Genomic DNA, 26,019 nt, shown 5'->3' with positions numbered 1-26,019 from the left:
GAAACACCTATTTAGGTCCTGTGCCAATTTTTGAATCAGGTTGTTTTTTGTTATTGTTGAATTGTTGCAGTTTTGTATTTTTGGATATTAACCTCTTATCAGATATATGATTTGCAGACATTTTCTCCCATTCTAGAATTGGCCTCATCACTGCCTTTCCCTTTTCCTGCCCAGCAATTTAAACTCTATCCAGGCAAAAATACTTGCAGCGTCAGGATTTATTTTATTCTCTCCTGGATGCCTTCTACATTCACCTGGGGAACCTCTATTTTTCCAAAGGCATCTCAAGCATCTCTTCTGTAAAGCCTTTTCTGATCACCCTCTACTTCCCCAGGCAGAATGGAATTGAGCACTGAACCCTCTGTGTTCTTCTGTCATAGCATCTGAAACATTTTAGTGTTACCTATTTGTTTACCTGTCAGTTTTGCTTTACTGGATTGAAAGTGTTTGTGAGCAGTGTCTGTGTTGTTAGTCTTTTTATCTTTAACTGTAGTCCCTGGTGTATGGTGTATAATTAAATAATAAATGTTTTTTTTTAAGAGAATGTGTGATGATGAATAATTATTAAGTCAGTCTATTGGATCTCCAGAGTTATACTAGAATAGACTCTAATTTTGGTTTTCTGTGATACCATACGGGCAACTATTTGCAAAATGGTTTCTGGGAGAATGTAGCACTCCTTTGCAAGTTCCTGGTTGGTAGTCCTCATTCTCTCCACACAATCCGTAGCCACTTTGTGTCAGATCTTTGTTACTGGGTAGACTTTTGATTAGGGCTTATAGTACTGTACATATATAACTTTTTAAACTTATGGCAACTTTATCCCAGAAGGGTTATTTCTGATTTGCAAGTCTTTTGAAAATACTTTAAGGGTATATGTCAGATGGAACTGCTCATGTTATTCCAGATATATTTGCTATCCTTGTTATTGAGGGCAAACCAAAGAGCCTGGGAAATAATCCTTTGGTTGGCATTTAAGACCAAACCAAAACAAAAGCTGGTATCTTTCCTCCTTTTCCATTAAGACTAGCTTTTGTTATGAATTCTTATAATAAATGACTTCACTGAAGTCTTGCAGCTTGTGATGTCCCCTGGTGTGAAAATCATGAAAATATTTTACTGTTATAGCAAATTTCACATTTAAGCCATATCCCAAAAAGTCATTAGGAAAAGTTCTGGAAAAAGAACAGTCACCATCAAGTGATATCCTACCAAAAGATGGATTGCTACTATTTTAGATGATTTAGTTGTGCCAGTTATATGGTCTTTTTATGAGTTATGCCCTACATGATTTCCAGTAAAACTTTGATTTTAAATGTAAACAACATTTATTTAAACATTTAATTCACTCCTAATGTAAATAATAAATTGTTCTGTGTTCTTGTAAGTTTTTACTTTAAGTGCCAGAAATTGCCTACATATAGGCACATTGTACATTGAATTCAATGAAATAATTTTCATCCTTCCTCTTAGTGACAGTGTTTTTGTTTTCTGAGTGATGAAAAAGTAATTAGTTATGAAATGAGACACTGACTATAATAGAATCTTCTCTAAGTGAAACATTTGAACTGTTCTCCTGTTTTTTGTAAGAGTACTTAGCACTTCTATGTGAGTTTTTATTGCTTACAAATGTTGTCAACTGCAAAGGGAGCAGTGGCTTACATAATTTAATATAGGGGTAGTCCAGAATTCATTTGTTCGACTTGTAAATTATTTTAGAATTTGTGTTGGAACATTGGTATCTCTGAAATCAAGGTATGTGCAGCCCTTTTCCAAAGTATAGTAAACCATACTGTAACGTCTTGTATTGAAATAAATTGTAAACTCCCCAGCAGTTTTTTTTAGGTTACTGTGAGGTTAGGGTTCCTGTTCAGTGTCTCTCTTTTCCTCATCTTCTTCATTGCACTGTGGTGGTAGTAGACTACAGTGATCTCTGAGATACAGACAGTCTAAAACAAAACTGCCTTTAATTCTCTATACTAGCAACCTTTTTTTTTTTTTTAAAGTAATCTCTACACCCAGAATGGGGCTGGAACTCATGACCCCAAGATTAAGAGTCACATGCTCTACCAACTGAGCCAGCCAGGCACCCCTATACTTGCAACTTTACTTTTGGTCTGGGGTATAATCATTTGGTTGTTAAAGTTTTCACTTTTTGAAAACCTCCGTTATCCTTTATTGTCACTTGCCAGGCTGCTCTGATGGATAGCACCTGCTCTCCTTTATGGACATAAACATTAATGTTTGAAAATAAATTAAAAAGTACAATCCAGTGTGATCTACAAGGTAGACATTGGGCCATTAATTAATTCCAAAACACTTTTGTGTTTGTCTGCCATACACCATCTGTTTTGTGGATTGGGGATCCAGAGGTAATAATAGATATACACAATCTTTGAGAAGTGTCCATCTTGCAATTTGGTTACGGAGTGGTGGGGAGGGAGACAGGTCAAAAATTACAATGGATTTTGATAAATTCTGTGATCGAGATACGGAGAGATTGTCTCCTTATCTGAGACATGAGAATGCATGGAAGGGTCATTTAACCCAGAGTTTGAAATGTTGAGAAATGCTTCCAGGAAGAGGTCACATCTTCGATTGAGTCTTAAAGGATGAGTAGGAATTAGCCAGTTAAGGAGGAAGGGAAGCCTGGAAATAGACTAAGATGATATGACAGGAGACATAGGAGGTAAGCCTTAGAATAAAGGGTGGCTGTCATTTATTGAGCACCTACTTTGTGCTGAATGCTGCATTATAAGGCTTAAACCACTTGCCTCATAGTAATCTAAAGGGCAGGTGCTATTATCCTCTGTATACAAATGAGGAAATAGAGTTGTAACTCTCCTGCAGTTATGACAGGGTTATTGAGTAGCAGGGCTAGTTTGAAAAACCTAGTTTTTCTCGGGGCATCTAGCTGGCTCAGTTAGACCACACGACTCTTGATCTTGGGGTTGTGAGTTCAAGACCAACATTGGGTGTAGAACTTACTTAAAAAAATAAATAAAAGAAAATGTTAAAAAGAATGTTCAACCTTATAAAAAAATACAAATAAAAACCCTAGCTTTTCTGGCTTCTTGTCGAGGCTGCTTCTTCCCAGGAAAGAACAGTTTCAAGAAGAAGGAAATAAGTAGTTGCCATGCTGTTGAAAGGTCAGTTATGCAGGTTAAGTTCTGAAAAGTGTCCAGGAGCATTTTTGTGACTTGTTTGTTTATTCAAGAGGTATTTACTGAGAGTCTCTTAAGTGCCAAGAACTGTGCTGGGCATTAGGAATAAAAGGGCATGCCAGAGTGGCAGAGGTAGAGGGGTGAAAGGAAGCAGGGACACTTGAATGAAAACTTGTGTAAAGAAGCTTGATTGCAAAGGAAAAGATAATGATATAGCAGTAAATATAGGGGAAATTGTGTATGTGTATGTGTTGTCTAATATGGGAAGTACTTTAATTGTTTATGTGCAGAGGAGAAAGAGCCATAGCAGAGGAAGAGTTTATGATGAAGTAAAACTAGTGATTGATTGATTCATCAAGGATGTTAAAGAATGAGGGGAGACAGGGACCAAAGTCTTTTAGATTGCATGTATCTAATTAAGTAGATTGCAGGATGATCCTCACGTAAATTTGTAATGGCCCTAGAATTTTAGTATGATTACCCAGCTCTTGGATAATGGAAACTTGACTAAACATTGAAACTTCATATTCACATGATCACTGTGATTCCTTATGTCTGATTTATGCATCCATCTTTTATCTTCCTCGATTATCCTGGCCATACCTCCTGTCTATCATAGCATTTCTTATATTGCCTGAGAGTGATTGATCTCCCCCTCCTCGACCACATGCTTCTTGGACGGGGGATTGGTAGAGGCTATGTCTGATACTACCCAGCATCTGGAATAGTCTCACTTTAATAAATGCTTTATTGAACCAATGAATCATTGAATGACTCAGTTCCTTATTTGTGTTATTTTTGAGCAGCAGTGTTTTGATTTTTAAACTTTTAAGAGTTAAAAGGTATATATCTACCCTGTACAGATTTTATTTTGTGTAGTTAAGCACTTTAAGTTATGCCCAATTTTCAGTGAAAAGAGGACTTTAAATATTTGGATGCTGAGAGGGCTTACGGTTCCATACAACCTAAAGAGTTTCTTAGTCTTTTCCTTTTTGAGATTGTAGTCTATCTAGAAGTGCAGAAATAAGATACTCTCACAAATTTTATTTCCTGTTTTTTTAAGCTTTATGTAAAAAGCTAGTGATGCAGTTTTTAAAAATTACGTTTCCTGTGAATGTGGCACGTAGTCCGCCACGTTGGATGCTCATTGATGTCATGGAATTTTCTTTTCTCAGAACCCTGTCCAAAAGATCCCTGACTCGCATGAAATAACTCTAAAGCATGGCACTAAAACGGTAAGTTTAAAAAATTTGATTCTTTCCTCTCAGTAACAAGGCTCTCATGGAAAAGTAAACCAATGATACGTTTGTGTTAAGGCTAATTGCACAATCAACTGATAACACAGAAGCTGTAGGCATTAAAGAAAAAGAAAGATTACATTTCTGTTTAATCAAAATAACCGTTGCGTTTCATTTAAAATAGCAACACTTACTGTTATTGTTGGCTTTAAAACCTTGTTCTTTGATAGAGGAACATTTCAAGTGAAAAAAGAAATGAAACTAAAATACAGTTTTCCTTTTTATGGTGTGGGAAAATTTCTCATTACCCTTAGCTTTATTTCTATATCGTAAAAGGCCTGAGTTCATTTTTTAGATGAACATTGAGATAAGAAATGAATATAAAATAGTAACTGTTTTGCTCTAAGATTATTATTGCTTAGATTTACAGATTCTATTTCTGTATTGTTATATTTATGTTAAAGATTAATAATGTAAAATTTTGAGTTGTAACATGAAATCCTTTTATTGTAAAGCCATTAAAAAAGTAGTAGTTGAATGAATGAAACCTCATGAATGAAAGAATAAAATTACCTTGCTTTCTCTTTTCAACGAAACTGCCTTTTTCTAGATGTCAGATATGTAAAGAAGTAGGAAAATGCATCCTATAATGAGGAAAACATTAGTCAGTAGAAATCGACCGAGAAATGATGGAAATGATAGAATTAATAGAGAAAGATGACGTTCTTCTTGCCGAATTTTTTGCTTTTGAAAATACCATTTTCATAATATTTGTTAGAGTATAGTGGGTTTATTGTTGTTTTAAATGAAGTGAACAATAAATATTTTAAAATGGCTTCGTTTAAAGTTTTACTGTGGTAAATACAGGTTCCTATAACTCACATAAACAAATGCTTTTTGGGGTCATCAATAGATTTAAAGAGTATAAAGTAGCTTGAAACCTAAGTATCTGAGAACTGCTGTTTTAAGAAACCATTTCCATCTGATTTGTGATTTTATATCTACTTTTTATTAAATCAGACTTCTGGTATTTTTCTGAAATTGTGACAGGATTTTACTAATTTTCATGTTTTTAAGTAAATTAGGAAAGGAACTGTAGACAGTTTGTACTTAAACAGAAGATTCCCTATCATTTAGTTCAGAGATTTTTTTTTTTTTTTAAGACTTTATTTATTTGACAGAGAGACACAGCGAGAGCAGGAACACAAGCAGGGCGAGTGGGAGAGGGAGAAGCAGGCTTCCCGCTGAGCAGGGAGCCCGATGTGGGGCTCGATCTCAGGACCCTGGGATCATGATCTGAGCTGAAGGCAGCTGCTTAACTGACTGAGCCACCCAGGCACCGCAGTTCAGAGATTTTTACGAGTGTTCATGAGTTTTACACGTTTTATTTAAATATTTCTATTTTTTAATTTAATTTTATCTTTTAAAGAATTATAATTAAAAACATAGTACCCACTTGTTTTGCACATTAAAAAATCAATTAGAGCTTCCTTTTTTTAAAAAAAAGGTTTATTTAATTATTAGAGAGAGCACGCATGAGTGGTGGGGGGAGGGGCAGAGGGAGAGGGAGAAATGGACTCCTGTTGAGTGGGGAGCCCTCCTGAGTGGGGAGCCCTCCGCAGGGCTCGATCCTAGGATCCCAAGATCATCCTGGGATAATCCTAAAATCATCCAGAGATTATGACCTGAGCTGAAGGCCGACCAGTGATTCCCTGGAAGTTGCAAGTTGCTGGCTCCAAACAGCCCTTTCTCTTTCCCCAAGGAGGACTCAAGGAAGATGACTACGGCTAGTCATCAGTTCTCCTACCCTGACTGTAGGCCTCTGCCCCTGGGTTCTCCATGCTGGTAATTGCAGCGAGGGAGTGGAGCTTACACCCTTGAGGGGAGGACAGGCACAGAATAGACAAACCACAAATGAATTTGCAGTTTCAGATTGTATTGTAATGGGATGAACACTGGTGCAGTTAGTCCCATCAGGAGGAGGACACCTCTTTAATTCTAACAGGAGGGTAGAAGGATAGAGTGGGCATGGACGCACTTTTGTTTGTAGTTGGTAGTAGCAGAAGTCACTTCCTAAACTTCAAAAGCTACTGTTTATTTTTATTATTTTTATTTTTCATTGCTTTAGGTTTTAGGACATATAATTGTTCAGGCATAAAAAATGACTTAGTTCTCATTTGAATGCTTTCTTTAACACATTTAAAGTAGTACTTATCTAATTTAAACATATAATAAGTCATTAATTATATATAATTCCCTTATGTTCTGAAATCAGTGTTTGCAGGTAGTGATTGAAATGAGTAAAATTATTTTGTAAATATCTGGTTTTAATTACAGTAATTCTATTACATTAATAACATTTCAAGTCTATTAGGAGAACTGATTTATAGTTGCTTCCTTTATATAAAACTTTGATCCTTTTAGTATTTCATATGTATGGTAATATCTGTTAATTATTTCTAATGTATTTTTTTCCTCCTGAGAGGGCAGTAGATCCAGGGACTTCCTGCTTAAGAATAGTGAGTTACGAATTGGGTGTTCACATGTGTATTGGACCTAGGAAAATTCACAGGGAAGGCAGATATTTTATGGAAACAGTATAAAAGTGGTATTATAATGTAGTTAAGTCACTTATAAGTTCAGCTTTAAAAATAACTGTTTAAGGTGATTATATTGAGTCATTTAGCCATATACACAAGAAAATAATTTCTACTTTGTCCTACTTCATTAAATCGATTTCTTAACATTCCCTTTGGCATTTTCTCATTTTGGTAATTTTAGATTCATGTGGTCTTCTGTTAGTGGTAGTTAAAATATCAAAAGGTTTTCTCAAAATTGTTTATTGAAAAAGCTGAATTATTTATGAGGTTTGGTAGATAAGTTTGGACTAAGCTGGCAGTTACATTAATTACATTAAAATATTTTTTCTTTATTTCAAAAGAAATAACAGTCATAATAACAAAGTCAAATAATAGAGAAGATGCTATCCAGTCACACTTTTTAGAAGTAATGACAGCTGGTGGACTGTACTTCCATATGCCTATAATATAGGAGGTCGGGTTAGAGAAAGGCAATGGAGGTTATTATAGACTGTAAGTAGCTTTTCTCCAGTTAAAATTTTTTTTTTTTTTAAACCAGGTTTCTGCTTTGGGTCTGGATCCCTCAGGTGCCCGTTTGGTGACTGGAGGCTATGACTATGATGTTAAGTTTTGGGATTTTGCTGGAATGGATGCTTCTTTTAAGGCATTTCGATCCCTTCAGCCCTGTGAATGGTATGTATTGCACAACTTAATACCTTCATATTTGAAGATAGAGTTGTTATCATTTGAATTCCGTCTATAATGCTTTGTACCAAAATACACTTAAGTTTATATGACCATATGTTACCTTCATTATTTGAATGAAAGAAAAATGTACCTTAAATTTCTTTCCTTCACTTTCATTAACCTAAATTTTAAAGATGTTTTCAGTTTTTTGTTTTGTAAAAAAAATTTGTATTTAGAGATTATTACCTTGCCTAGTTTATTTCAATACTCTAGTAAATACTGTGTAATGTTATGTATATGTGTATGACATATGCTAAGCCAATAACCAGGTGCTAAGTCAGTGCTGCACTGTGCAGGTATGGTCAGCTAGCATTATATCAGAAAGGGCTTTACATGTTGCAACCACAAGCCACCGTCTTATTTCTGTTTTTGACCATATCTTTTAGATATCTTTTAGATATTAGATATCAAAAATAGATTTTTATTGGTGAAACTGATAGCTTGTTAACTTGCAAATGTATGTTGGAAATGAGGTCTTATTGACTAACTAGATATTCAAGATATGTGAATTAGCTGAACTTTACTTAGACCCAATTTTCTACTCATGCAAGCATGAGTAGGGCTTAAGAATCTAGTTTGCCTTTAACTTGAACTCTTGGGGATGATGGTTTTTGCTATACCTAGTATCTACCTGTAAACTCTGGATTCTTTCAACTATATGGATAAAGTTCCTATTTCTGGGCTATTGAGTGTTTGCTTTCAGTGAACCTTTCATGAAAGTGGTGGTTGGAGTAACTGAAAGGCTGGAGAGCTGGGATTTTTCTTAATCTTGTGGAACAGGTCGTATGAATTGTTTTTGCTTACTTGCTAATAAATGCTTAGGTAATAAATGTCTATATGTGGCTCAGAATTGGGTCTGAGACCTCAGATTTCTCTGGGAGCTACAGTTATCTAGCAAAGTAACCTAAAAGTTGGTTAGGTTAACCTAACCTAACCTAACATGGCTCTGGTCAGTTTTGTACAAATCACACTGACTTGTAAATTTTGAAGTCCTAACTCTTAAACTATCTTTAGTAAAGATTTGAGAATTCCCTAAATGAACATAGCAGATCTCTGATCAATTGGAAAGGAAAAAAAAAATTAAAAACAGGGTATCTCCAATGATGGCTGTATTTAATAAAGCTCTTATTATTTAAAATAGTAACTTGGTATCTTGAGTTAGTATGATGACTTTTAAAAAATGTATTTAAATGTATTTAAAATATGAGGTAATATCTTTTATTCCCGTGTAATAGTCTCTTGATTAAGGATTGTGTTCCCCTTCTATTTTTACAACTGTAAATTCACTTGTTCAGGATTATTCAGTACTCTATTAATGATCAGCTCTGAATAGAATCATGTCTCATGAGTCTCAAGCCAGTGCTCTATTACTAAACTGTGTCATTTGCTACGCTGTTGTAATTGAAAATGCAGAAAAACCCAAGAAAAAGCTTATTTTCTCTTCCATAATTAAATTGTTGCATCCTATATATAATAGTGAGCTATCAAAGGGTAGATGGGAATAAAGAGAATTCTTGACAATCTGTACAAGATTAATATAAATTCTAGTATTGCAAACAGTATGTGAATGTTACTGTTTTATATCATGAGAACTGTTTAACTTTGCTATCATTTGCCCCTAATGTCCAAGTAATGTGACTCTATTTTTTATGACAATACATATTTTTTTACTTAATGTGTATTTTATTTCTATTTATGCATCCATCTGTAATTCATTTTTTACTGTGAAAAATTTCAAACATAGAGAAAAGTAAAGGGATTACTATAATAGCTGTTTATCCTTTACCTAGATTTAGGTAAATTAGGTAGATTAGGCGCCTGGGTGGCTCAGTTGGTGAAGCGACTGCCTTCGGCTCAGGTCATGATCCTGGAGTCCCGGGATCGAGTCCCTTATCGGGCTCCCTACTTGGCAGGGAGTCTGCTTCTCCCTCTGACCCTCCCCCGTCTCATGTGCTCTCTCTCTCTTTCTCATTCTCTCCCTCAAATAAATAAAATCTTTAAAAAAAATAGATTTAACAGTTACATTTTGTAATTTTTCAACTATTTAAAAGTAAAGACATATATAACTTTCACTTTGAAATAATTCAGCATGAATCTTTCAAAAATATAGACATTTCCCTATATAAATATAGCTCCAATTACCCTAACAAAATTATTTAGAATTTCTTAATATTTCTAATAATCATTCCATATTTAAATTTCCCCAGTTTCCTCTCAGAATGTGTTTTAATGCTGGTTTGTCAAACATGGATCCAATCAAGTAATACATATCATGTTTATTGTGTACCTCTCTTGCATATCTTTTAATCTAGAAGAGGGTCTCCTTCCAAACCATTTTCTTTCCCATGACTTTATTAAACAGACAGGTCTGTTGTGTTTCACAAGGTTTTTCCTCCCTGAATTTTTTAATTGCTTCTTTATGGTATCATTTAACTTATTTCTTTGTCTCCAGTATTTCCTATAGAAGATTCAAAGCCTTGATGATATAGTGTATCACATCACATGGCATGTATTTATTGTCTAGTTGTAGCTGACAGCGCAACTTGTTGTGACTCACATGTAGCTGACAGCACAACTTGTTGTGACTCACAATTAAGATTGATCCCTGGATTAAATTGGTGACATCTGATTCTTCCATTGTAAAGTTAATATAATATAGTTAATATTAATATTATATAGTTAATATTATATACTATATAATATTATATACTATAATATTATATACTTTGTGTATATATACACAAAGCAAGAACTTTGTGGGGAGAAGTTGGTTGCATGGAAATATCTAGATTCTCATCATCACTTCACTTAATAAGTTTAGCATCCATTGATTATTCATACCTGAATCAGTTCTCTCATTGAGGGTTGTAAGTTGGTGCTTTTCTTGATTTTCTAAATTCCATTATTTCATCTACATTTATTTGTTGAAGTTCTTCTAATAGAACTTTTCCATATTAACTGATGTTATTTGGTTACCCTAAAATACAGTTCTGTGAAGGCAGGATAAATACTTCGTTATTTCTTTAACTACCCATTTTTATTTCAGGGGTAGGTGGTGATAAATGAGTTGTTGCTGTTATTGGTGGTGGTCTTTTTTTCTTTTTCCTTTTTGAGTGGCAGGATTTATGACTTTAAAATTTTCATGTGGTCCAGTCAGTTGTAGTCATTATTCTTTTTGATGTTTAAATTGTCCCAGATTTGGCCAGGGGAGTCCCTGATTGCTATGTAGTTTTGATATGTACTCATTAGACTTGAAAAGCTTGCTTATTTTCTGGCCTAACATGATGTAAGCTTCCTGGTATATTCCTTTCCAGTTCCTAGAATCGGCATTTCCCCATGGAGATCTTTTTTTTTTTTTTTTTAAGTGGGAATGGTATTTAGAGACCAAATCTGAATGTTATACCTGCTCATTAATAGTGGGATATCATTCCTTCTTGACCTTTTCAGTGGAAAGAGGTAGAAAATACGGGTGTGTGTGTGTTGGGGGGGGTGTGTGTGTGTATTTAAGTGACAAGATCATATGGATATTTCCATTTCAAATTTTAGTAAACTTTAACTTCAGAATATTTTTTAATTTACAGAAAAGCTGCAAAGATCATCCAGAGTTCAGGCATACCCCTAACTCAGTTTCCTCTCTTGTTTATATCTTACATTACCACGGTACATTTATGGAAGTAAACCAACGTTGGTACATTACCATGAATCAAACTCCGAACTATTTCTGCATTTCATTGTTTTTTTCCAGTAATATGCCTTCGAAGATACGCCTTACGTTTAGTCTTCATGTCTGTTTAGTCTTCTCTGGTTTATTAATGCCTTCTCAGTCTTGCCTTGTTTTTCCCAACCTTGACAGTCTTGAGGGGTCCTGGTCAGGTATTTTGTAGAATGTTTCTTGATTTGTTTTTTTATGATGTTTTTCCTGGTTAGACTGGGACTCTGGGTCTTGGGGATGAATATCACAGAGGTGAAGTGCCCTTCTTATCACATAGTGGGGGTACATGCTATCATGTTTTTAAGGTTTCTCCACTGTAAAGTTAATTTTTCCTCCCCTTTCCATATGCTATTCTTTGGAAGTAAGTCAGTAAATGCTGCTTACGTTTGGGAAGATGGAAAAATTAAGCTCCACCTCCTGGAGGGGGTAGGGTTTACATAAACTACTTGGAATTCTTTAAGGAAGAATTGTCTCTTCTTCTCCTATTTATTTATCTATTTATTTAACCAGTTATTTCTACCAGTATTGACTATTTGATATTTGTTTTCTATCTTGGGTTATAAGCCAATACAATGTCATTTATTATGTTGCTAAGATTATTTCAGCTGTAGTCTTTAGGAGCTCTTGTGATTTGGCTCTTATGATCCATAAGAGGCATATCTTTGATATGCCTCCTTTTTTTTTTTGAGTACTTTTTACTTTTTGGTACTATTAGATGCTCCAGACTCATCTTGTGTTGTCCCTGCCCCAGTCCTAGAATCAGTCATATTTGTTAGGACAGTGGTATCTAAAAATAGGATCTAGGTTCTTGGTGTGCTTGTTGTTCCTTCTAGGCCTTCTCAGCTGACAGAGCTGGGAATTAAATGCATGTATACTCACCTATGTGTGTGCTAGATCTATACAATTGTTTCTTTATCCATTTGCATCCATGTTAAGGTAAACAGGGGTTCATACCCATGTCTCCGTCTCTAATCTAGAATACACTGGTTCACTCTAGCCTTCCTCCTTGGAAACCTTCACTTTCTAACAGTGAGAACTCTGGCTCCCTCCAACCATTATTTCTATGTTTGTTTAACCCAAGTATATGTGTGGAACAGTCACAGAATGGTTAAGCTGTATCCTTGCTCCATTTTTTTTAAAGATTTTATTTATTTGACAGAGAGAGAGAGAGAGAGAGAGAGAGAGAGAGCGCACAAGCAAGGCGAGTGGCAGGCAGAGGGAGAGGGAGAAGCAGACTCTCCACCGAGCAGGGAGCCTGATGCTGGGCTTGATCCCAGGACTCCAGGATCATGAGCTGAGCCGAAGGCAGACTCCTAACCAACTGAGCCACCCAGGAGCCCTCCATTTTTTTTTTTAAGGGAAAGTCTCTTTGAAGTTTTTAAATTAGAATTTCACACTGAGAAATTATTGATGAGATTATTGGTAAGATGATTGATTTAGGAACTAAATCCAAAGGCAAGCTCTCCACTCTATCATCCACTCAGGTAGGACACACAGTGGGAGAGGCAGGGTGGCTGTGGAGAATCAGGATCCTACTAGGCAGAGCTTGAGCCTTTGACCCAAGCCAGCTCTTTAGTTCTGCCCAACCCCTGCACATCTAGCCTGAAGCTGCTGATACCAGGAGAGGCAGGGAGCTGCAGGGCCACTGAGGAACCAGCCATAAGTTGGGGCGTGGGGAGCTTGTGATGGCAAGGAGGCCTCCGCACCTTAAACTGCTGAGTACTTCTGGGAGCCCCGGCTGTAGAACTCTTTGGAATGGATCCATGGTGGTCCTCTTCTCATTCCAGAAGGCGTGACCTTTGAGAGGAGGCAGCTAGCAGACACCTTGTGAGTGCAAGATCACATCACTTGGCTTCCAAGTACTTGTCCTGGGACTGGGGGTGAAGGAAGGGGTGCTGGCCCAAGGGGAGGATTCTTCAGCTTGTCCCTGTTGACCCCAACATTTCAGTCAGCCAGCCCATTCTCACATACATTAGTTATATTTATATAGTCATATATATTATAATTATATACTAAAAAGACAAAAAACCTGCCTGAAGAGAAACTCCTAAGGGACCCACGTGGCTCAGGAAGTTTACTGTCCCCTCACCCCTCACCTCTCCCAAATTCTTGTATAAAATCATCTAGTGCAATCCTCATGAAACCCCCACTCACCCCAGCCCCCCCCACCTTGGCCCTCCTGAGCCATCTGCTGAGCAGGGAGCCTGCTTCTCCCTCTGCCTGCAGCTCCCCCTGCTTGTGCCCTCTCTCTCTCTCTCTCTGACAAATAAATTAAAAAATAAAAATAAATAAATAAATAAAGTAGCCTTTCTTTATTTTCATGTTGATCTGTTAACCCTTTAGATTGAATTGCTCACCCCTATGAGAATCTATAAACATCTGTTACTCAGCTAAATTTTTCCATACCTTTTGTCATTCATCTACATTGTTCTTGTGTCACCTGTGAAGAAAACTTAAGGGAGTTTGTTGACTGTCTTGAAGGTATAAAAGCAGAGTGAGCTGTTTTTAGACCATCTGTTCACCATGGTGAGTAAGTGGGTGTCAAACAGGCATTCACACAAAGATCCCCATAGCCATTCAGGATAGGAGTCAGAGTCCTAAATTTAGAAGTGAGCATGGGATCAGCTGTTTTGAATTTTGGGCATCTCTGATGAATTTTTTAGCATTTTTGACCTGGCTCTCATTTCCCTGGGACGCTAAAAATACTTTGAGGTCAAATGTTTTCTTTTTTCTTTTTTTTTTTTTAAAAGCGCTAATTTTATTTTATTTTCTTTTTTCTTTAAGATTTTTATTTATTTATCTGAGAGCGAGAATGAGAGAGAGAGAGAGAGAGAGCGCACATGAGAAGGGGGGAGGGTCAGAGGGAGAAGCAGACTCCCCGCTGAGCAGGGAGCCCGACGCGGGACGCGATCTTGGGATTCCAGGATCATGACCTGAGCCGAAGGCAGTCGCCCAACCAACTGAGCCACCCAGGCGCCCGAGGTCAAATGTTTTCTTGACCTACCAGCATAATAATGAGATTTTTCAAAATGCTTTTCTTCTGTTGTTATTCAACTTCTTTTTGATGCAGCTTCCATTTTGGTATTTTGAAGTATGTTTAATAATTTGTTTTGGACTTTTGCCCAGCCAGCATCCATATTAGATTTGTGGATCTCTAGTTTCAGAAGTCTTTCTTTGTCCCATTTAGTGAAAATCATCAGTACTGCATTTTCTCTAATCCAGTCTGCTAGTCACCTTTTGTTTCTTCACAGATTCTCAAAAATTGTATATGTATGTTCATGAGTTAGAATCCTTGGGCTCACAGATCCTTCGGATGTATTCTTTATGCAAAAAAGTGTGGATGGAGTAAAATTTTTCATAAAATATTAAGAAGCTTTGGATCACTTAGGTAGCCCCAAGTTAAGAATTCCTTATCTTCTGCCCATTTAAAAATGGCTACTGTCTGTTCTCTTATTTTAAAAACATTTCAATTAATTAATATATTAAGTCATGTTCTCATACAGAAATTAAAACATTACAGTTAAACCTAAAGTTCTTCCTTGATCATCTCTTAAATATCTCTTTGCTAGGTATTCTTACTGTTTTCATGATAGTGTATATTCTTTAAGTTTTTTTTTATGCCACCATCCACAAATATACATACCCATCAAAAGAGTGTATACTATATTTGTTTTCATAAATGATATCAGATGGTTGTTATTCCATAATTTGTTTTTGTTTTCCACTTCACAGTTTGCTTGGAGATTTTTAATATCACTACATGTTCTGTATTCTTTCCAAGTGTTGTATAGCATATTGTATATAACTTACCATAGTTCAGAACCATCTGAAGGGCTTGTTAAAATGTTAAATGCTGAAGGGAAAAAAAAATAAGAGAGGAAGAGAGGAACAAATCAAGAAACAGACTCTTCACTATAGAGAACAAACTGGTGGTAACCAGAGGAGAGGTGGGTGGGGACATGGATTAAATAAGTGATAGAGATTAAGGATGAGCACAGAGTGATGCATGGAAGTGTTGAATCACTATATTGCATACCTGAAACTATTATAACACTCTATGTTAACTGGAATTAAAATACAAACTTAAAAAAGTGTTAAATGCTGGACCTTACCTTTAGAATTTCTAATTCTTTAGAGTTGGTGTGGCCTGGGAATAACTGAAATTTGAGCCATGCTGTTGGGGCCTGGTATTATTTTTCTAAACTATGGTAACTGAAATTCATGCATCAGAACTATGCAAAGCAAGGATTGCCTGTATCTTTTTTTTTTTTTTTTAAATTCCAGTGTAGTTAACCTACAGTGTTACATTAGTTTGGTGTGTGTGTGTATATATATATATATATATTTGGTATATATATATACCAAATCTTCTTTATCCATTCATCTGTCAGTGGACACTTGGGCTGCTTCTATAGTTTGGCTATTGTAAATAATGCTGCTGATTGCCTGTATTTTTAAAAAGCACTTATTATTGAACTATAGTTGACATAAAATGTTATATTAGTTTCAGGTGTACAACATAGTGATTTGACAATTCTTTACATTACTCAGTGCTCAGGGACGCCTAGGTGGCTCAGATGGTTAAGTGTCTGCCTTCGGCTCAGGTCGTGATCCCAGGGTCCTGGGACTGAGCCCCGCATCGGGCTCCCTGCCTCGCGGGAAGCCTGCTTCTCCCTCTCCCACTCCCCCTGCTTATGTTCCCTCTCTCGCTGTGTCTCTCTCTGTCAAATAAATAAATAAAATCTTAAAAAAAAATACATTACTCAGTGCTCATCATGATAAGTGTAGTCACCATGTGTCATCATACAATAGTATTGCAATATTATTGACTACATTTCCAGTACTGTACTTTTCATTTCCATAACTTAATTTATTTTATAACTGGATATTGGATATCTTAATCTTCTTTGCCTATTTCTCAAACCGCCCCCCCCCCCCCCTTTCTAGCAACCATGAGTTCTCTGTATAAGAGTCTGTTGGTTTTGTTTTTTAGGTTCCACATATTGGTGAAATCATACAGTATTTGTCTTTGACTTATTTCACTTAGCAGAATACCCTCTACATCCATTCACATTATTGCAAATAACATTTCATTTTTTTAAATGACTGAATAATATTCCATTGTGTGTGTATGTGTGTGTATATGAATGTATAAAAGATATATATCTTTTTTTTAAGATTTATTTATTTGAGAGAGAGGGAGAGAGAGCAGGGGAGGGGCAGAAGGAAAGAATCTCAAGCAGACGCCCTGCTGAGCACAGAGCCCAACACAGGGGCCTATATCAAGAACCCCCTCAAGATTTTTATCACATGATATGGCTTCAGTAGTTTGTTAATCATTTGTCATAAATGTTCAACCTTTTCATGTGGATGAATTCTATTTTTCATTAGGTGTTTCTTTAAAATTACTATTCTTACTTGATTTGTAAATGCTAAATTTCCATTTCATAATTGAAGACAAGGTTGTTTTTGGATCACGCATTAGAGATCATCTTTCCAAAGCCAATTTGTGAATGGGCACATAGCAGAACTGCACATACTTCAGTAACTTCTGACACTGCACATTACAGAGTTCTCAAATTGGGTTTTATGGGCATACTTTTAGGGGCTCATGAATTTCTTTCATTAATTAGAAAATTTTGTTTTTTCATTTTGATAATCTTTGGCCCATCCCTAATGCCCAATTTGTTTACCTGTGTGTTTAAAATCATTTGGGCTGAAGTGCTTTTTTCACTTACAGTTGCCAGGGCCTAGTGAGAAAGGAGCAGAGACAGGCATCATACATAAATGTGTTGGCACCAAGTGAAGGTTTGTTTTGTCATGAAGTGATATATGAATATATTTTTCACAGTAGTTATAAAAGAGACAATTGGGGAAATTGAGTCATCACTGGAACACAGTAAAATAGGCATGTGCTATATAGCAGGCAATAAATATTCATTAACTAGCTAATCCGAAGGTAGGTTAGAGAACTTAGGTAGGTGGACATAATTAATTTGTTACACAATAAAGAAGTTGTTTCATTCTGTATGATATTGTTTCAGCAAACATTGCAAAATTAATTTGAATTCTATTGGATCTTTTAGTGTTTACTTAAAAAATCACTTTATTGAGGTACAGTCTAGATAACAAAATTCATTCACTATAAGTGTGCAATTCAATAATTGTTAGTAAACTTACAGAATTGTGCAACCAGTACCACAGTCTGATTTCCATCACTCTAAAATCAAATCTCATTCCCATTGTGGTCACTCTTCATTTCCACCTCCAGCCTTAGGCAGCCGCTAATCTTTCTGTCTCTTATCAGTTTGCTTTTTCTGGACATTTCATATACATGGAATCATACAGTATGTGGTCTCTTGTATCTGGCCTCTTATCATAATGTTTTTGAGGTTCATCTATATTGTAGGACACATCTGTACTTTGTTCCTTTTTATGATCAAATAGTATTCCATTTTGTATTTATGTGTGAATGTATATATGGCATATTTTGTTTGTCCATTCACCAGTTGGTGGACACATTTGGGTTATTTTCACATTTTGGCTATTATGAATAATGCTGCTATGAACATTTGTGTACAAGTCTTGGGATGTTTCCATCTATCTTTCTTAGGTTGATACTACCTAGATTGGGAATTGCTAGGTCATATGGTAAATTTATGTTTAATATATTAGTAACCTGACAAACTGTTTTCCAGAGTGACCGCACCATTTTATATTTGTACTGGCAGTATATAAGGGTTCCAGTGTCTTTACATTATCACCATCATATGTTACTATCTTTTCCATGATAGTAATTTCTGTGGGTGTGGAGTGGCCAATGTTTACTTTTTAAATTCATTGTGAATTTATAGTTTTATAAGAGTTGTAAGGATAAGGACCCTTGTCACCTGTTTACATGCAGTTAAGTAATATAATAAAAATTATTTGTCATCACAAAATGATCTCTAAGCTGTTCTCCCATCAAAAGGAAGGTGTTATTACTCACATTTGAAAAGTACTGACCTAAGGCATTGAGAAAAGGATCAATTGTGGAACAATCCTCAAAATATGTAGAGTTAAAAAAGCACAGTATAGAAGAGTATGTAGTTGTTTTTTTAGAGAATAGTATATAGCTTTTTTTTAAAACCTTGGAAAAAACAATATGTACTGTTTGCTTATATATGCATAAAATGTTTCTGGAAAGATATAGAAGAAACCGACAACACTAGTTGTTTATAGGGAAAAGAACTGGTTATCTGGGAGACCAAGATGGGAGGAAAACATGTTGTTACTTGTCCCTTTTATATCTTTTGAGTTTTAACTACTATGTGTATATTCTGCTTATTTAATCCAGGAATAAATGTTTTCTTTTGTTAAAGAACAAAGAAGATATGATCTGCTTGCATAATAGCTTATTGAGTCTGGCTGAGTTCTTCGTATCAGTTAATTCTCATAACTGCCGTGTGTCATAGATACATTTATTATCCCTGTCTTACGGATGTGGAAATGGAGGCTTAGAGAGATTAATTAATTAGCCTAAGGTCACACAAAGTGATAGACCAGGGATTTGAATGCAGGCATTCTAACTGTAGAGCATGTACCATTAATCATTATGTTATACAAAAGCACAGAGGGATTGAAACCATTTAGAATAAGTGCCATTAGAAACAGTCGAGGGTGTGTGTGTTTGCTTAATTCCTTTATTTGTAAGCCTTACATATCTCAGTACTTTATTCACTGCCCATGCCGTGTAACTGAGGTAATAATGTTTTGGCTTTTAGGGAAAGTTGTTTTTTGTTACTTTACAGCTGATATTTGTGCATCATAATAGTTTATTCATTTCACATAATTGCATGATAAGATTAATGATTTGTTTAGGCATTTGTGCTTTCTGTGTGTTATCAGTTAGTTCTGAAAAAGAAAGTGAAGGTGGACAGAGAGTCCCCTTGCAAACTTAGACCCATTACTTGTGTATGAGTTGATGTGTATGGAAGCAGAGTTACATATATTTCAGTAATCATGTCGTTGTGTCTCTTTTCACTTGATCTAGTTCATTAATTCAGGTTAATGACATATATTTGAACTTTTTATATTTATTAGTAAATTGGTAAACTTGCTTTATGACTTACCTTATTAATATGTTAATATGTTATATATTAACTACTAGATTTTGCAAATTTTGCCATGTATGACTTCCCCCCATAGATATTACCGATCAGTGGCATCATTAATTAGGCTGTATGCAAGGTAGAATACTACATCCATCTAGCCTCCTTCAGCCTTGCATATAACAAGCTTTTGTTAGTAACTAATCTTGGATATCACTGGTAAGAAGGAAAAAGTTGGAAAGTAAGATGCCTTTAGCTGTAATATTAGGTTGATAAAATCACAAGTTATTCTCTTGTATGTCGGGATAGTCCCAGGCATTGGTAAAACTTCTTGTGGTTTACTAACTGGAGAGGAGGTTGTTTACTTGGTCTATATGAAGGTCAAATGAGACCATGTGCATCAACAGAAAGCTTTAATAGGAGGTGAAATGGTATGTGGGAAAAAGCACAGTTAATATTCTTTGATAAACAGTATGTATCTGAATATATTTTCCCTTTCTCTTTGATATTTGCTTTGTAAAATTATATAAGCTTAAGCATTTTTTTTAACTTAATTTCCTGGGTTTCTGCTGCCTTCTGTAACTGTTGTCAAGTTACATAATTTGTGAATTTTATCTTGTTAACTAAACATCAGCAAACTCTTGTACTGTGTCTGAGCTTAAATGTCAGCTCCTCAGAGCCCTTTCTTAAGCATCCCATCACAAAGTGGCTTCTGTCCATTGCCATTACTCTGTTCATTGCTCTGATTTATTTCCTTTATAGTATTTACCACCATCAGACACAATCTGTTTTTCACATTTGTTTACTTGTGTTCCAGTACCTGGAATACTGCCAGGCAGATAGTGGGAATTTATTCTTTGTTAAATATGTTGTAAATAATAGAATATTCTCATATTTTTCTTAAAAAGGTTCTTGTTGTAGGGGTGCCTGGGTGGTACAGAAGGTTAAGTGTCCGACTCTTGGTTTCCACTCAGGTTGTGATCTCAGGGTTGTGAGATTGAGCTCCGAGTCAGGCAGGTTCTGCACTCAGCGTGGAGTCGGCTGGAGATTTTCTCTACCTCTCCTTCTGCCCCTCCTGCTTGTGCTCTCTCTTGCAAATTAATAAATCTTTTAAAAAAAGTTTCTTGTTGTATAGAGTAAAAGACCATTTTTCACCAAGTGTACCTGTCTTTTCAAAAAGAAAGGAAGCAAACAGATTTCTTTTCCTGGAAGACCTAAACTCTTTGACTTAAACCCTATTAGTTAAAGGCAAACAGGAACAGGCAGCTTTTGAAATCTATGGCTCTGCACTGTTGGTGACGCTGAGTCTTCAGGCTGATCTGTTTAGTTCTTTTAAAAAACAAAACAAACAAACAAAAAAACAGGGCATGTATTCTTAAGATAATGGTTAATGAGTTTTATTGCATCTTATGATTTCTATTCATTTTGTATTAAAATTGATTGCCCCTGAAGTATGATTTCTACTTTTGGAAATGTCGTTTGCATTTCTTAGTATATATCTGTTAGTTCATTCATTTGGTTAAACAAAGAAAAATAATGCTTTGCTCTAGTATTTTGCCTTCCTAGGTTAACCCTAGATTCAGAAATTTAAAAATTTCTATTACTAGAAATTAGAATGGATGAACCAATGCTGTAGCCATTGGGCATTATACACCATCTTTTCTGCTAATTCAGCTGAGCTTATGTCATAACTGTCAGTTATAGTGGGATGGGGGAAACTTCATTACTTTCCTAGGCTTCCATTGGAGTATTCCCCCCCTTTCTTTTCCATAGCAGACCGATTTATGTAAAATTCAGTTTTACAATTAAATATTACCATGGAGTCAATGTGTGTGATGGGTAAGAGTGTGGATTCTGAGTCATGTAAGTCTGAATTCGAATTCTGTCTTGACTTGTTCTTTGGTGTGTGAATAGGCAAGTTATTTTATCACTTCGACTGTTGGTTTCCTAGCCTGTAAAATAGATTTAACAATACCCATTTCTTTGGGTTGTCATAATGATTAATTGAAATAATGTATGCAGCATAGTGCGTGGCACTTGGTCAAGCAGCACTCAGTGATATTAGTTCTTATTATCTTGGTCATTTAATGTGAGAGTACAGAATCTCACAGGTTGATATCTGTATCATACCTTTCAAGTATTATTTCCCATTACTAAGTTTTTGTTAGTAACATAAAATTGGATTGTACCTCTACCTTTGGACAGTTGTTTAGGCTGTTCCCTCTGCTGATCTCCTTTAAGAGTACTGGCTATCCAACTTTGTTTCTCTGTTACCTCTTCTCCATTTGCCTTTTCTTTTCTCTGACGCTGTTCTTTCTCTCTTTCTCTCTCTCTCTCCCTTTTTTCCCCCCTACAATCTGTGAAAATCCCTTAAACCAAACTACTTCACTAATTTCTTACTATAATTCAGTTCCTTATTGGTTTTAATGAACTTTTTATTTTTTTATTTTTTAGAAGAGTCATATTTATTTCATTTGACTTGTATCTTACCTATATATATATTTGTATTTTTTAAAAATTTAAATTCAATTAACATATAATCTATTATTTGTTTCAGGGGTACAGGTCTTTAATTCATTAGTCTTACATAATACCCGGTGCTCATTACAACACACACCCTCCCCAGTGTCCATCACCCAGTTATCCCATACCCCTCTCCCCTCCCCTCCAGCAACCCTCAGTTTGTTTCCTAAGATTAAGAGTCTCTTACAGTTTGTCTCCCTCTCTGGTTTTGTCTTGTTTCATTTTTTTCCTATCTTCCCCTATGATCCTCTGCCTTATTTCTTAAATTCCACATATCAGTGAGGTCATATGATACATGTCTTTCTGTGATTGACTGACTTCGCTTAGCATAATACCCTCTAGTTCCATCCACGTTGTTGCAAATGGCAAGATTTCATTTTTTTTGTTGGCTGCGTAATATTCCATTGTATATGTGTGTATACACACACACACACACACACACACACACACACACCACATCAACCCAATAAACACTGGGGTGCAGGTGCCCCTTTGATGACTACATTTGTATCTTTGGGGTAAATACCCAGTAGTGCAATTGCTGGGTTGTAGGGTAGCTCTATTTTCAACTTTTTGAGGAACCTCCGTACTGTTTTCCAAAGTGGCTGTACCTTAATGAACTTTTAAAAGTCATATTTACTCAGGCATAATTTATATACAGTAAAATATATTCCTTTCAAGCGTGCAGTTCCAGGAGTTCCGAGAAATGCATACAGTCATATTACCAGCACCACAGTCAAGATAAAGAACATTTCATTATCCCCCAAAGTTCCCTCCAGTCACTTTGTGCTCAATCCCTTCTCCTGACATCCAGGCAACCACTGATCTGATTTTGTTGTTGCCTCTCTCAGTAGGTTTTCTCCTTTTCATTGCTGTGTAGTATTCCTCATATGAATACATTATAGATTGTTTATCTGTTCACCAGTTAGACATTTGCGTTGCTTCCAGTTTTTAGATATTTGAATGAAACTGCTGTAAATATTTCTGTACAGGTGTTTTTGTAGATAAATGTTTTAATTTCCTTGGGCAAATAGAGTAAATTTGGAGTGAATTGTTGGCTCATATGCTATGTGTATGTTAACTTTATAAGAAATTGCCAAACTTTTCAAAAGTGCCTGTACCATTTTGCTTTCTAAGCAGCAATGTATGAATTTTAGTTAATTTACATCCTTAGGTACACTTGGTGGTATCAGTATTTAAAATTTAGCCATTGTTTTGGGTATGTAGTGATATGTAAATGGTTTTAATTTGAATTTCCATAATTAGTGTGATGTTGAGCATCTTTTTATGTCTTTCATTATGTATGTCTTCTTTAGTGAGCTGTCCAAATCTTTTGTCCATTTGAAAAATTGAGTTGTTCTTCTCAGGTTGGTTGATAAAGTTCTTTATAAGATTTGTGTATTATAAATATTTCCTCTCAATCTGCAGCTTTTCCTTTTCCTAAGTGTCTTTTGAAAAGCAGCCTTAATGTATTTTTACATATTGTTTTCTGTCCTTGCCTTGTTTTTTGCTCAAAGCCGTATTTTCTTGAAATGTTTTTAGATAGAAAGAAACATTTTTTAATGTTTATTAAATAAAAAGCATTTTCCAAAAAATTCCTTTTGTTTATTTTTTAAACTTTTAAAAAAATATTTATTTGAGAGAGAGAGGGAGAGTATAGAGGGAGAGTGAGAGGGAGAAGCACACTCCCTGCTGAGCAGGGAGCCTGATGTGGGACTCGATCCCAGGACCCTGAGATCATGACCTGAGTTTAAGGCAGACCCTTAATCGACTGAGCCACCTAGGTGCCCCCTTTTTGTAATATATAACTTTACATATTTACATTTTTCAGTTACTAGAGAAAGTTTAGGAGGTTATATCTTGCAGATGGAAGTGTACTCTTTGGGGGAAAAGAAGAAATTTCACTTTCTACTTTTACATGGCATGGCAAAACAGTATAATTGCTGTTATAATTAACAGGATATTTTATAATTAGGAAAACAAAAGACATCGTAAAGAAAATTAAAAGACAAATTATCAACTCAAAAATAAGTTGGGATACATATTGAAAGTAATGGGCTGCTATCCATAATACATAGTTTCTACAAATCAGTAAGGGAAAGGGATATTTGAAAATTAAAACTGGTCAAAGGAAATGAATTAACAGATAACAGCAGAAGAAATATAACTGGCCAATAAACGTGAAAATGGATACTCAACTTTATTAACAGTAAAGGAAGGAAAAATTAAAATGCCATTGAGGTACTACTTGTCACTTAGACTGGCAAAGGAGAAAGAGATCCATGCTATCCAGTGTTGGGAGAAGGCAAAGATGGGATATCATTTACTAAACCTTTTTCCACAGAACAGTTTGGTAATATCTATCAAGATGTAAAGTGTGAATTCTGATGCAAGATTTGGAGAAAAAAGTACTTTCATGTATTGTACCTATACTCCATAGGTACCATGCTCCTTACTTCTCCTGCCTCCACAGTTCCTTTTACAATCCCTCCCTTAGGGTTCACCTCAGGCTTAAAACTCGCTTAGAATTCTGCATCAGTCTTCTTTACTGTTTTGCCCACTATTCATGCTAAATCCCTGTAATGCCTTCCTGATACGTTTTGACTAAAACCCAAATGCCATGGTTTATAATGTTCCTTGTGATCTGGCCATTGCTTATTTCTTCCCTTGCTCTAGCAGAATGGCTGAGAGATTTTTACACAGTATGTACTTTGTTTTCTACTTAGAATGCTCTTTCCTACTTCGTGCTACCTGCTCCCCCCTTACCAACAGGTAGCTCCTTATGCTTGGGTCTCCATCTAAACATTGCTTTTCCAGAGAGACTTTCTAATAAAGTAGGTCCCTCTCGTATGTGTTCCCTCAACACCTTTTATTCATTGTGAAATCCTGAGCCCCTGTTGTTCTGCTACTAGAATTAAGACTTATTTTTAGCATCAACATTATCATAAAGGAAACTGTTGGGAATACTCAGAACAAAGCCTTAGCTCTTTCAAGTCATTCTCATTGGTTGGCTGTTTTTGATCATATTTCTCTAATCCTCAGAAGACATGAAAACATACTGTTTAGGTATTTTCATTCCTTGCCTTTTGGATTGACTATCCTATTTTAACATGGAACTTGACTGCAAAATCATATAATGTCATGAAGCTATTAATCTATACTTGATTGATAGAGTAATTTTATCACATTTCTAAATAAGAATATGCATTTTAATGGAAGGGAAGAGTTATAGATTAGCTTTAGTAAAATTATGTATATATAGTCCTGAATAGAATTTTCTCTGGCTTTAATTTTGTTTGACAGATATAGTATTTTGTCAAGTTACTACTAGCTTATTAACCTTTGGTATGTTTAAGCTGGTAAGTGACATATTTGACATATTCTTAATATTTTGCACTGGAAGTCTATTCTTAAATTTAAAGCTAAAATACTGAAGTAGCTGAAGATTTGTTTTGGCATGGAATAAATTAGTATTTTCTGATATTCTCATACAGAAAACTTTGATGGCTCTGCTTCAGGTCTGTTGCTTCCTTGCCCTGTTCCCAGCCCTGGATAATATATATTGCATACCTGAAAAATGGCATGCAAATCTGAAACTATATTTTCTGTAATTTTTTTTTTTTTAAAGATTTTATTTATTTATTTGAGAGAGAGAGAGAATGAGAGATAGAAAGCACGAGAGGGAAGAGGGTCAGAGGGAGAAGCAGACTCCCTGCTGAGCAGGAAGCCCGATGCGGGACTCGATCCCGGGACTCCAGGATCATGACCTGAGCCGAAGGCAGTCGCTTAACCAACTGAGCCACCCAGGCGCCCTATATTTTCTGTAATTATTATCATCCTTTTTTTCTAAAAATGTAGTAGTCACATTTGACATAGGACTTGAGTTTTTTGAGTTGGTGGAGAAAATAAAAAATGTAAGGATGTTTCTCATGAGTATTTTGGTTAATAGCTAATTAAAAAATATGA

The 26,019-nt window shown here is 35.7% G+C and overlaps 1 protein-coding gene across 2 annotated transcripts in view; it reads left to right on the top strand.

The window, feature by feature from the left end:
- WDR70 (WD repeat domain 70) overlaps positions 1 to 26,019 on the top strand; it is a 290,555-nt gene that overhangs the window by 50,599 nt on the left and 213,937 nt on the right. For both annotated transcript variants that reach the window (XM_027605240.1, XM_027605241.1), the window contains 2 exons: positions 4,340 to 4,399; positions 7,541 to 7,674. In XM_027605240.1, the coding sequence (XP_027461041.1) occupies positions 4,340 to 4,399; positions 7,541 to 7,674 (194 nt within the window). The remainder of the gene's footprint in view (positions 1 to 4,339; positions 4,400 to 7,540; positions 7,675 to 26,019) is intronic.

This window comes from Zalophus californianus, chromosome 5, assembly GCF_009762305.2.
Source record: "Zalophus californianus isolate mZalCal1 chromosome 5, mZalCal1.pri.v2, whole genome shotgun sequence".
Classification (NCBI taxonomy): domain Eukaryota; kingdom Metazoa; phylum Chordata; class Mammalia; order Carnivora; family Otariidae; genus Zalophus; species Zalophus californianus.
This window is presented reverse-complemented; position numbering and strand designations above follow the sequence as displayed.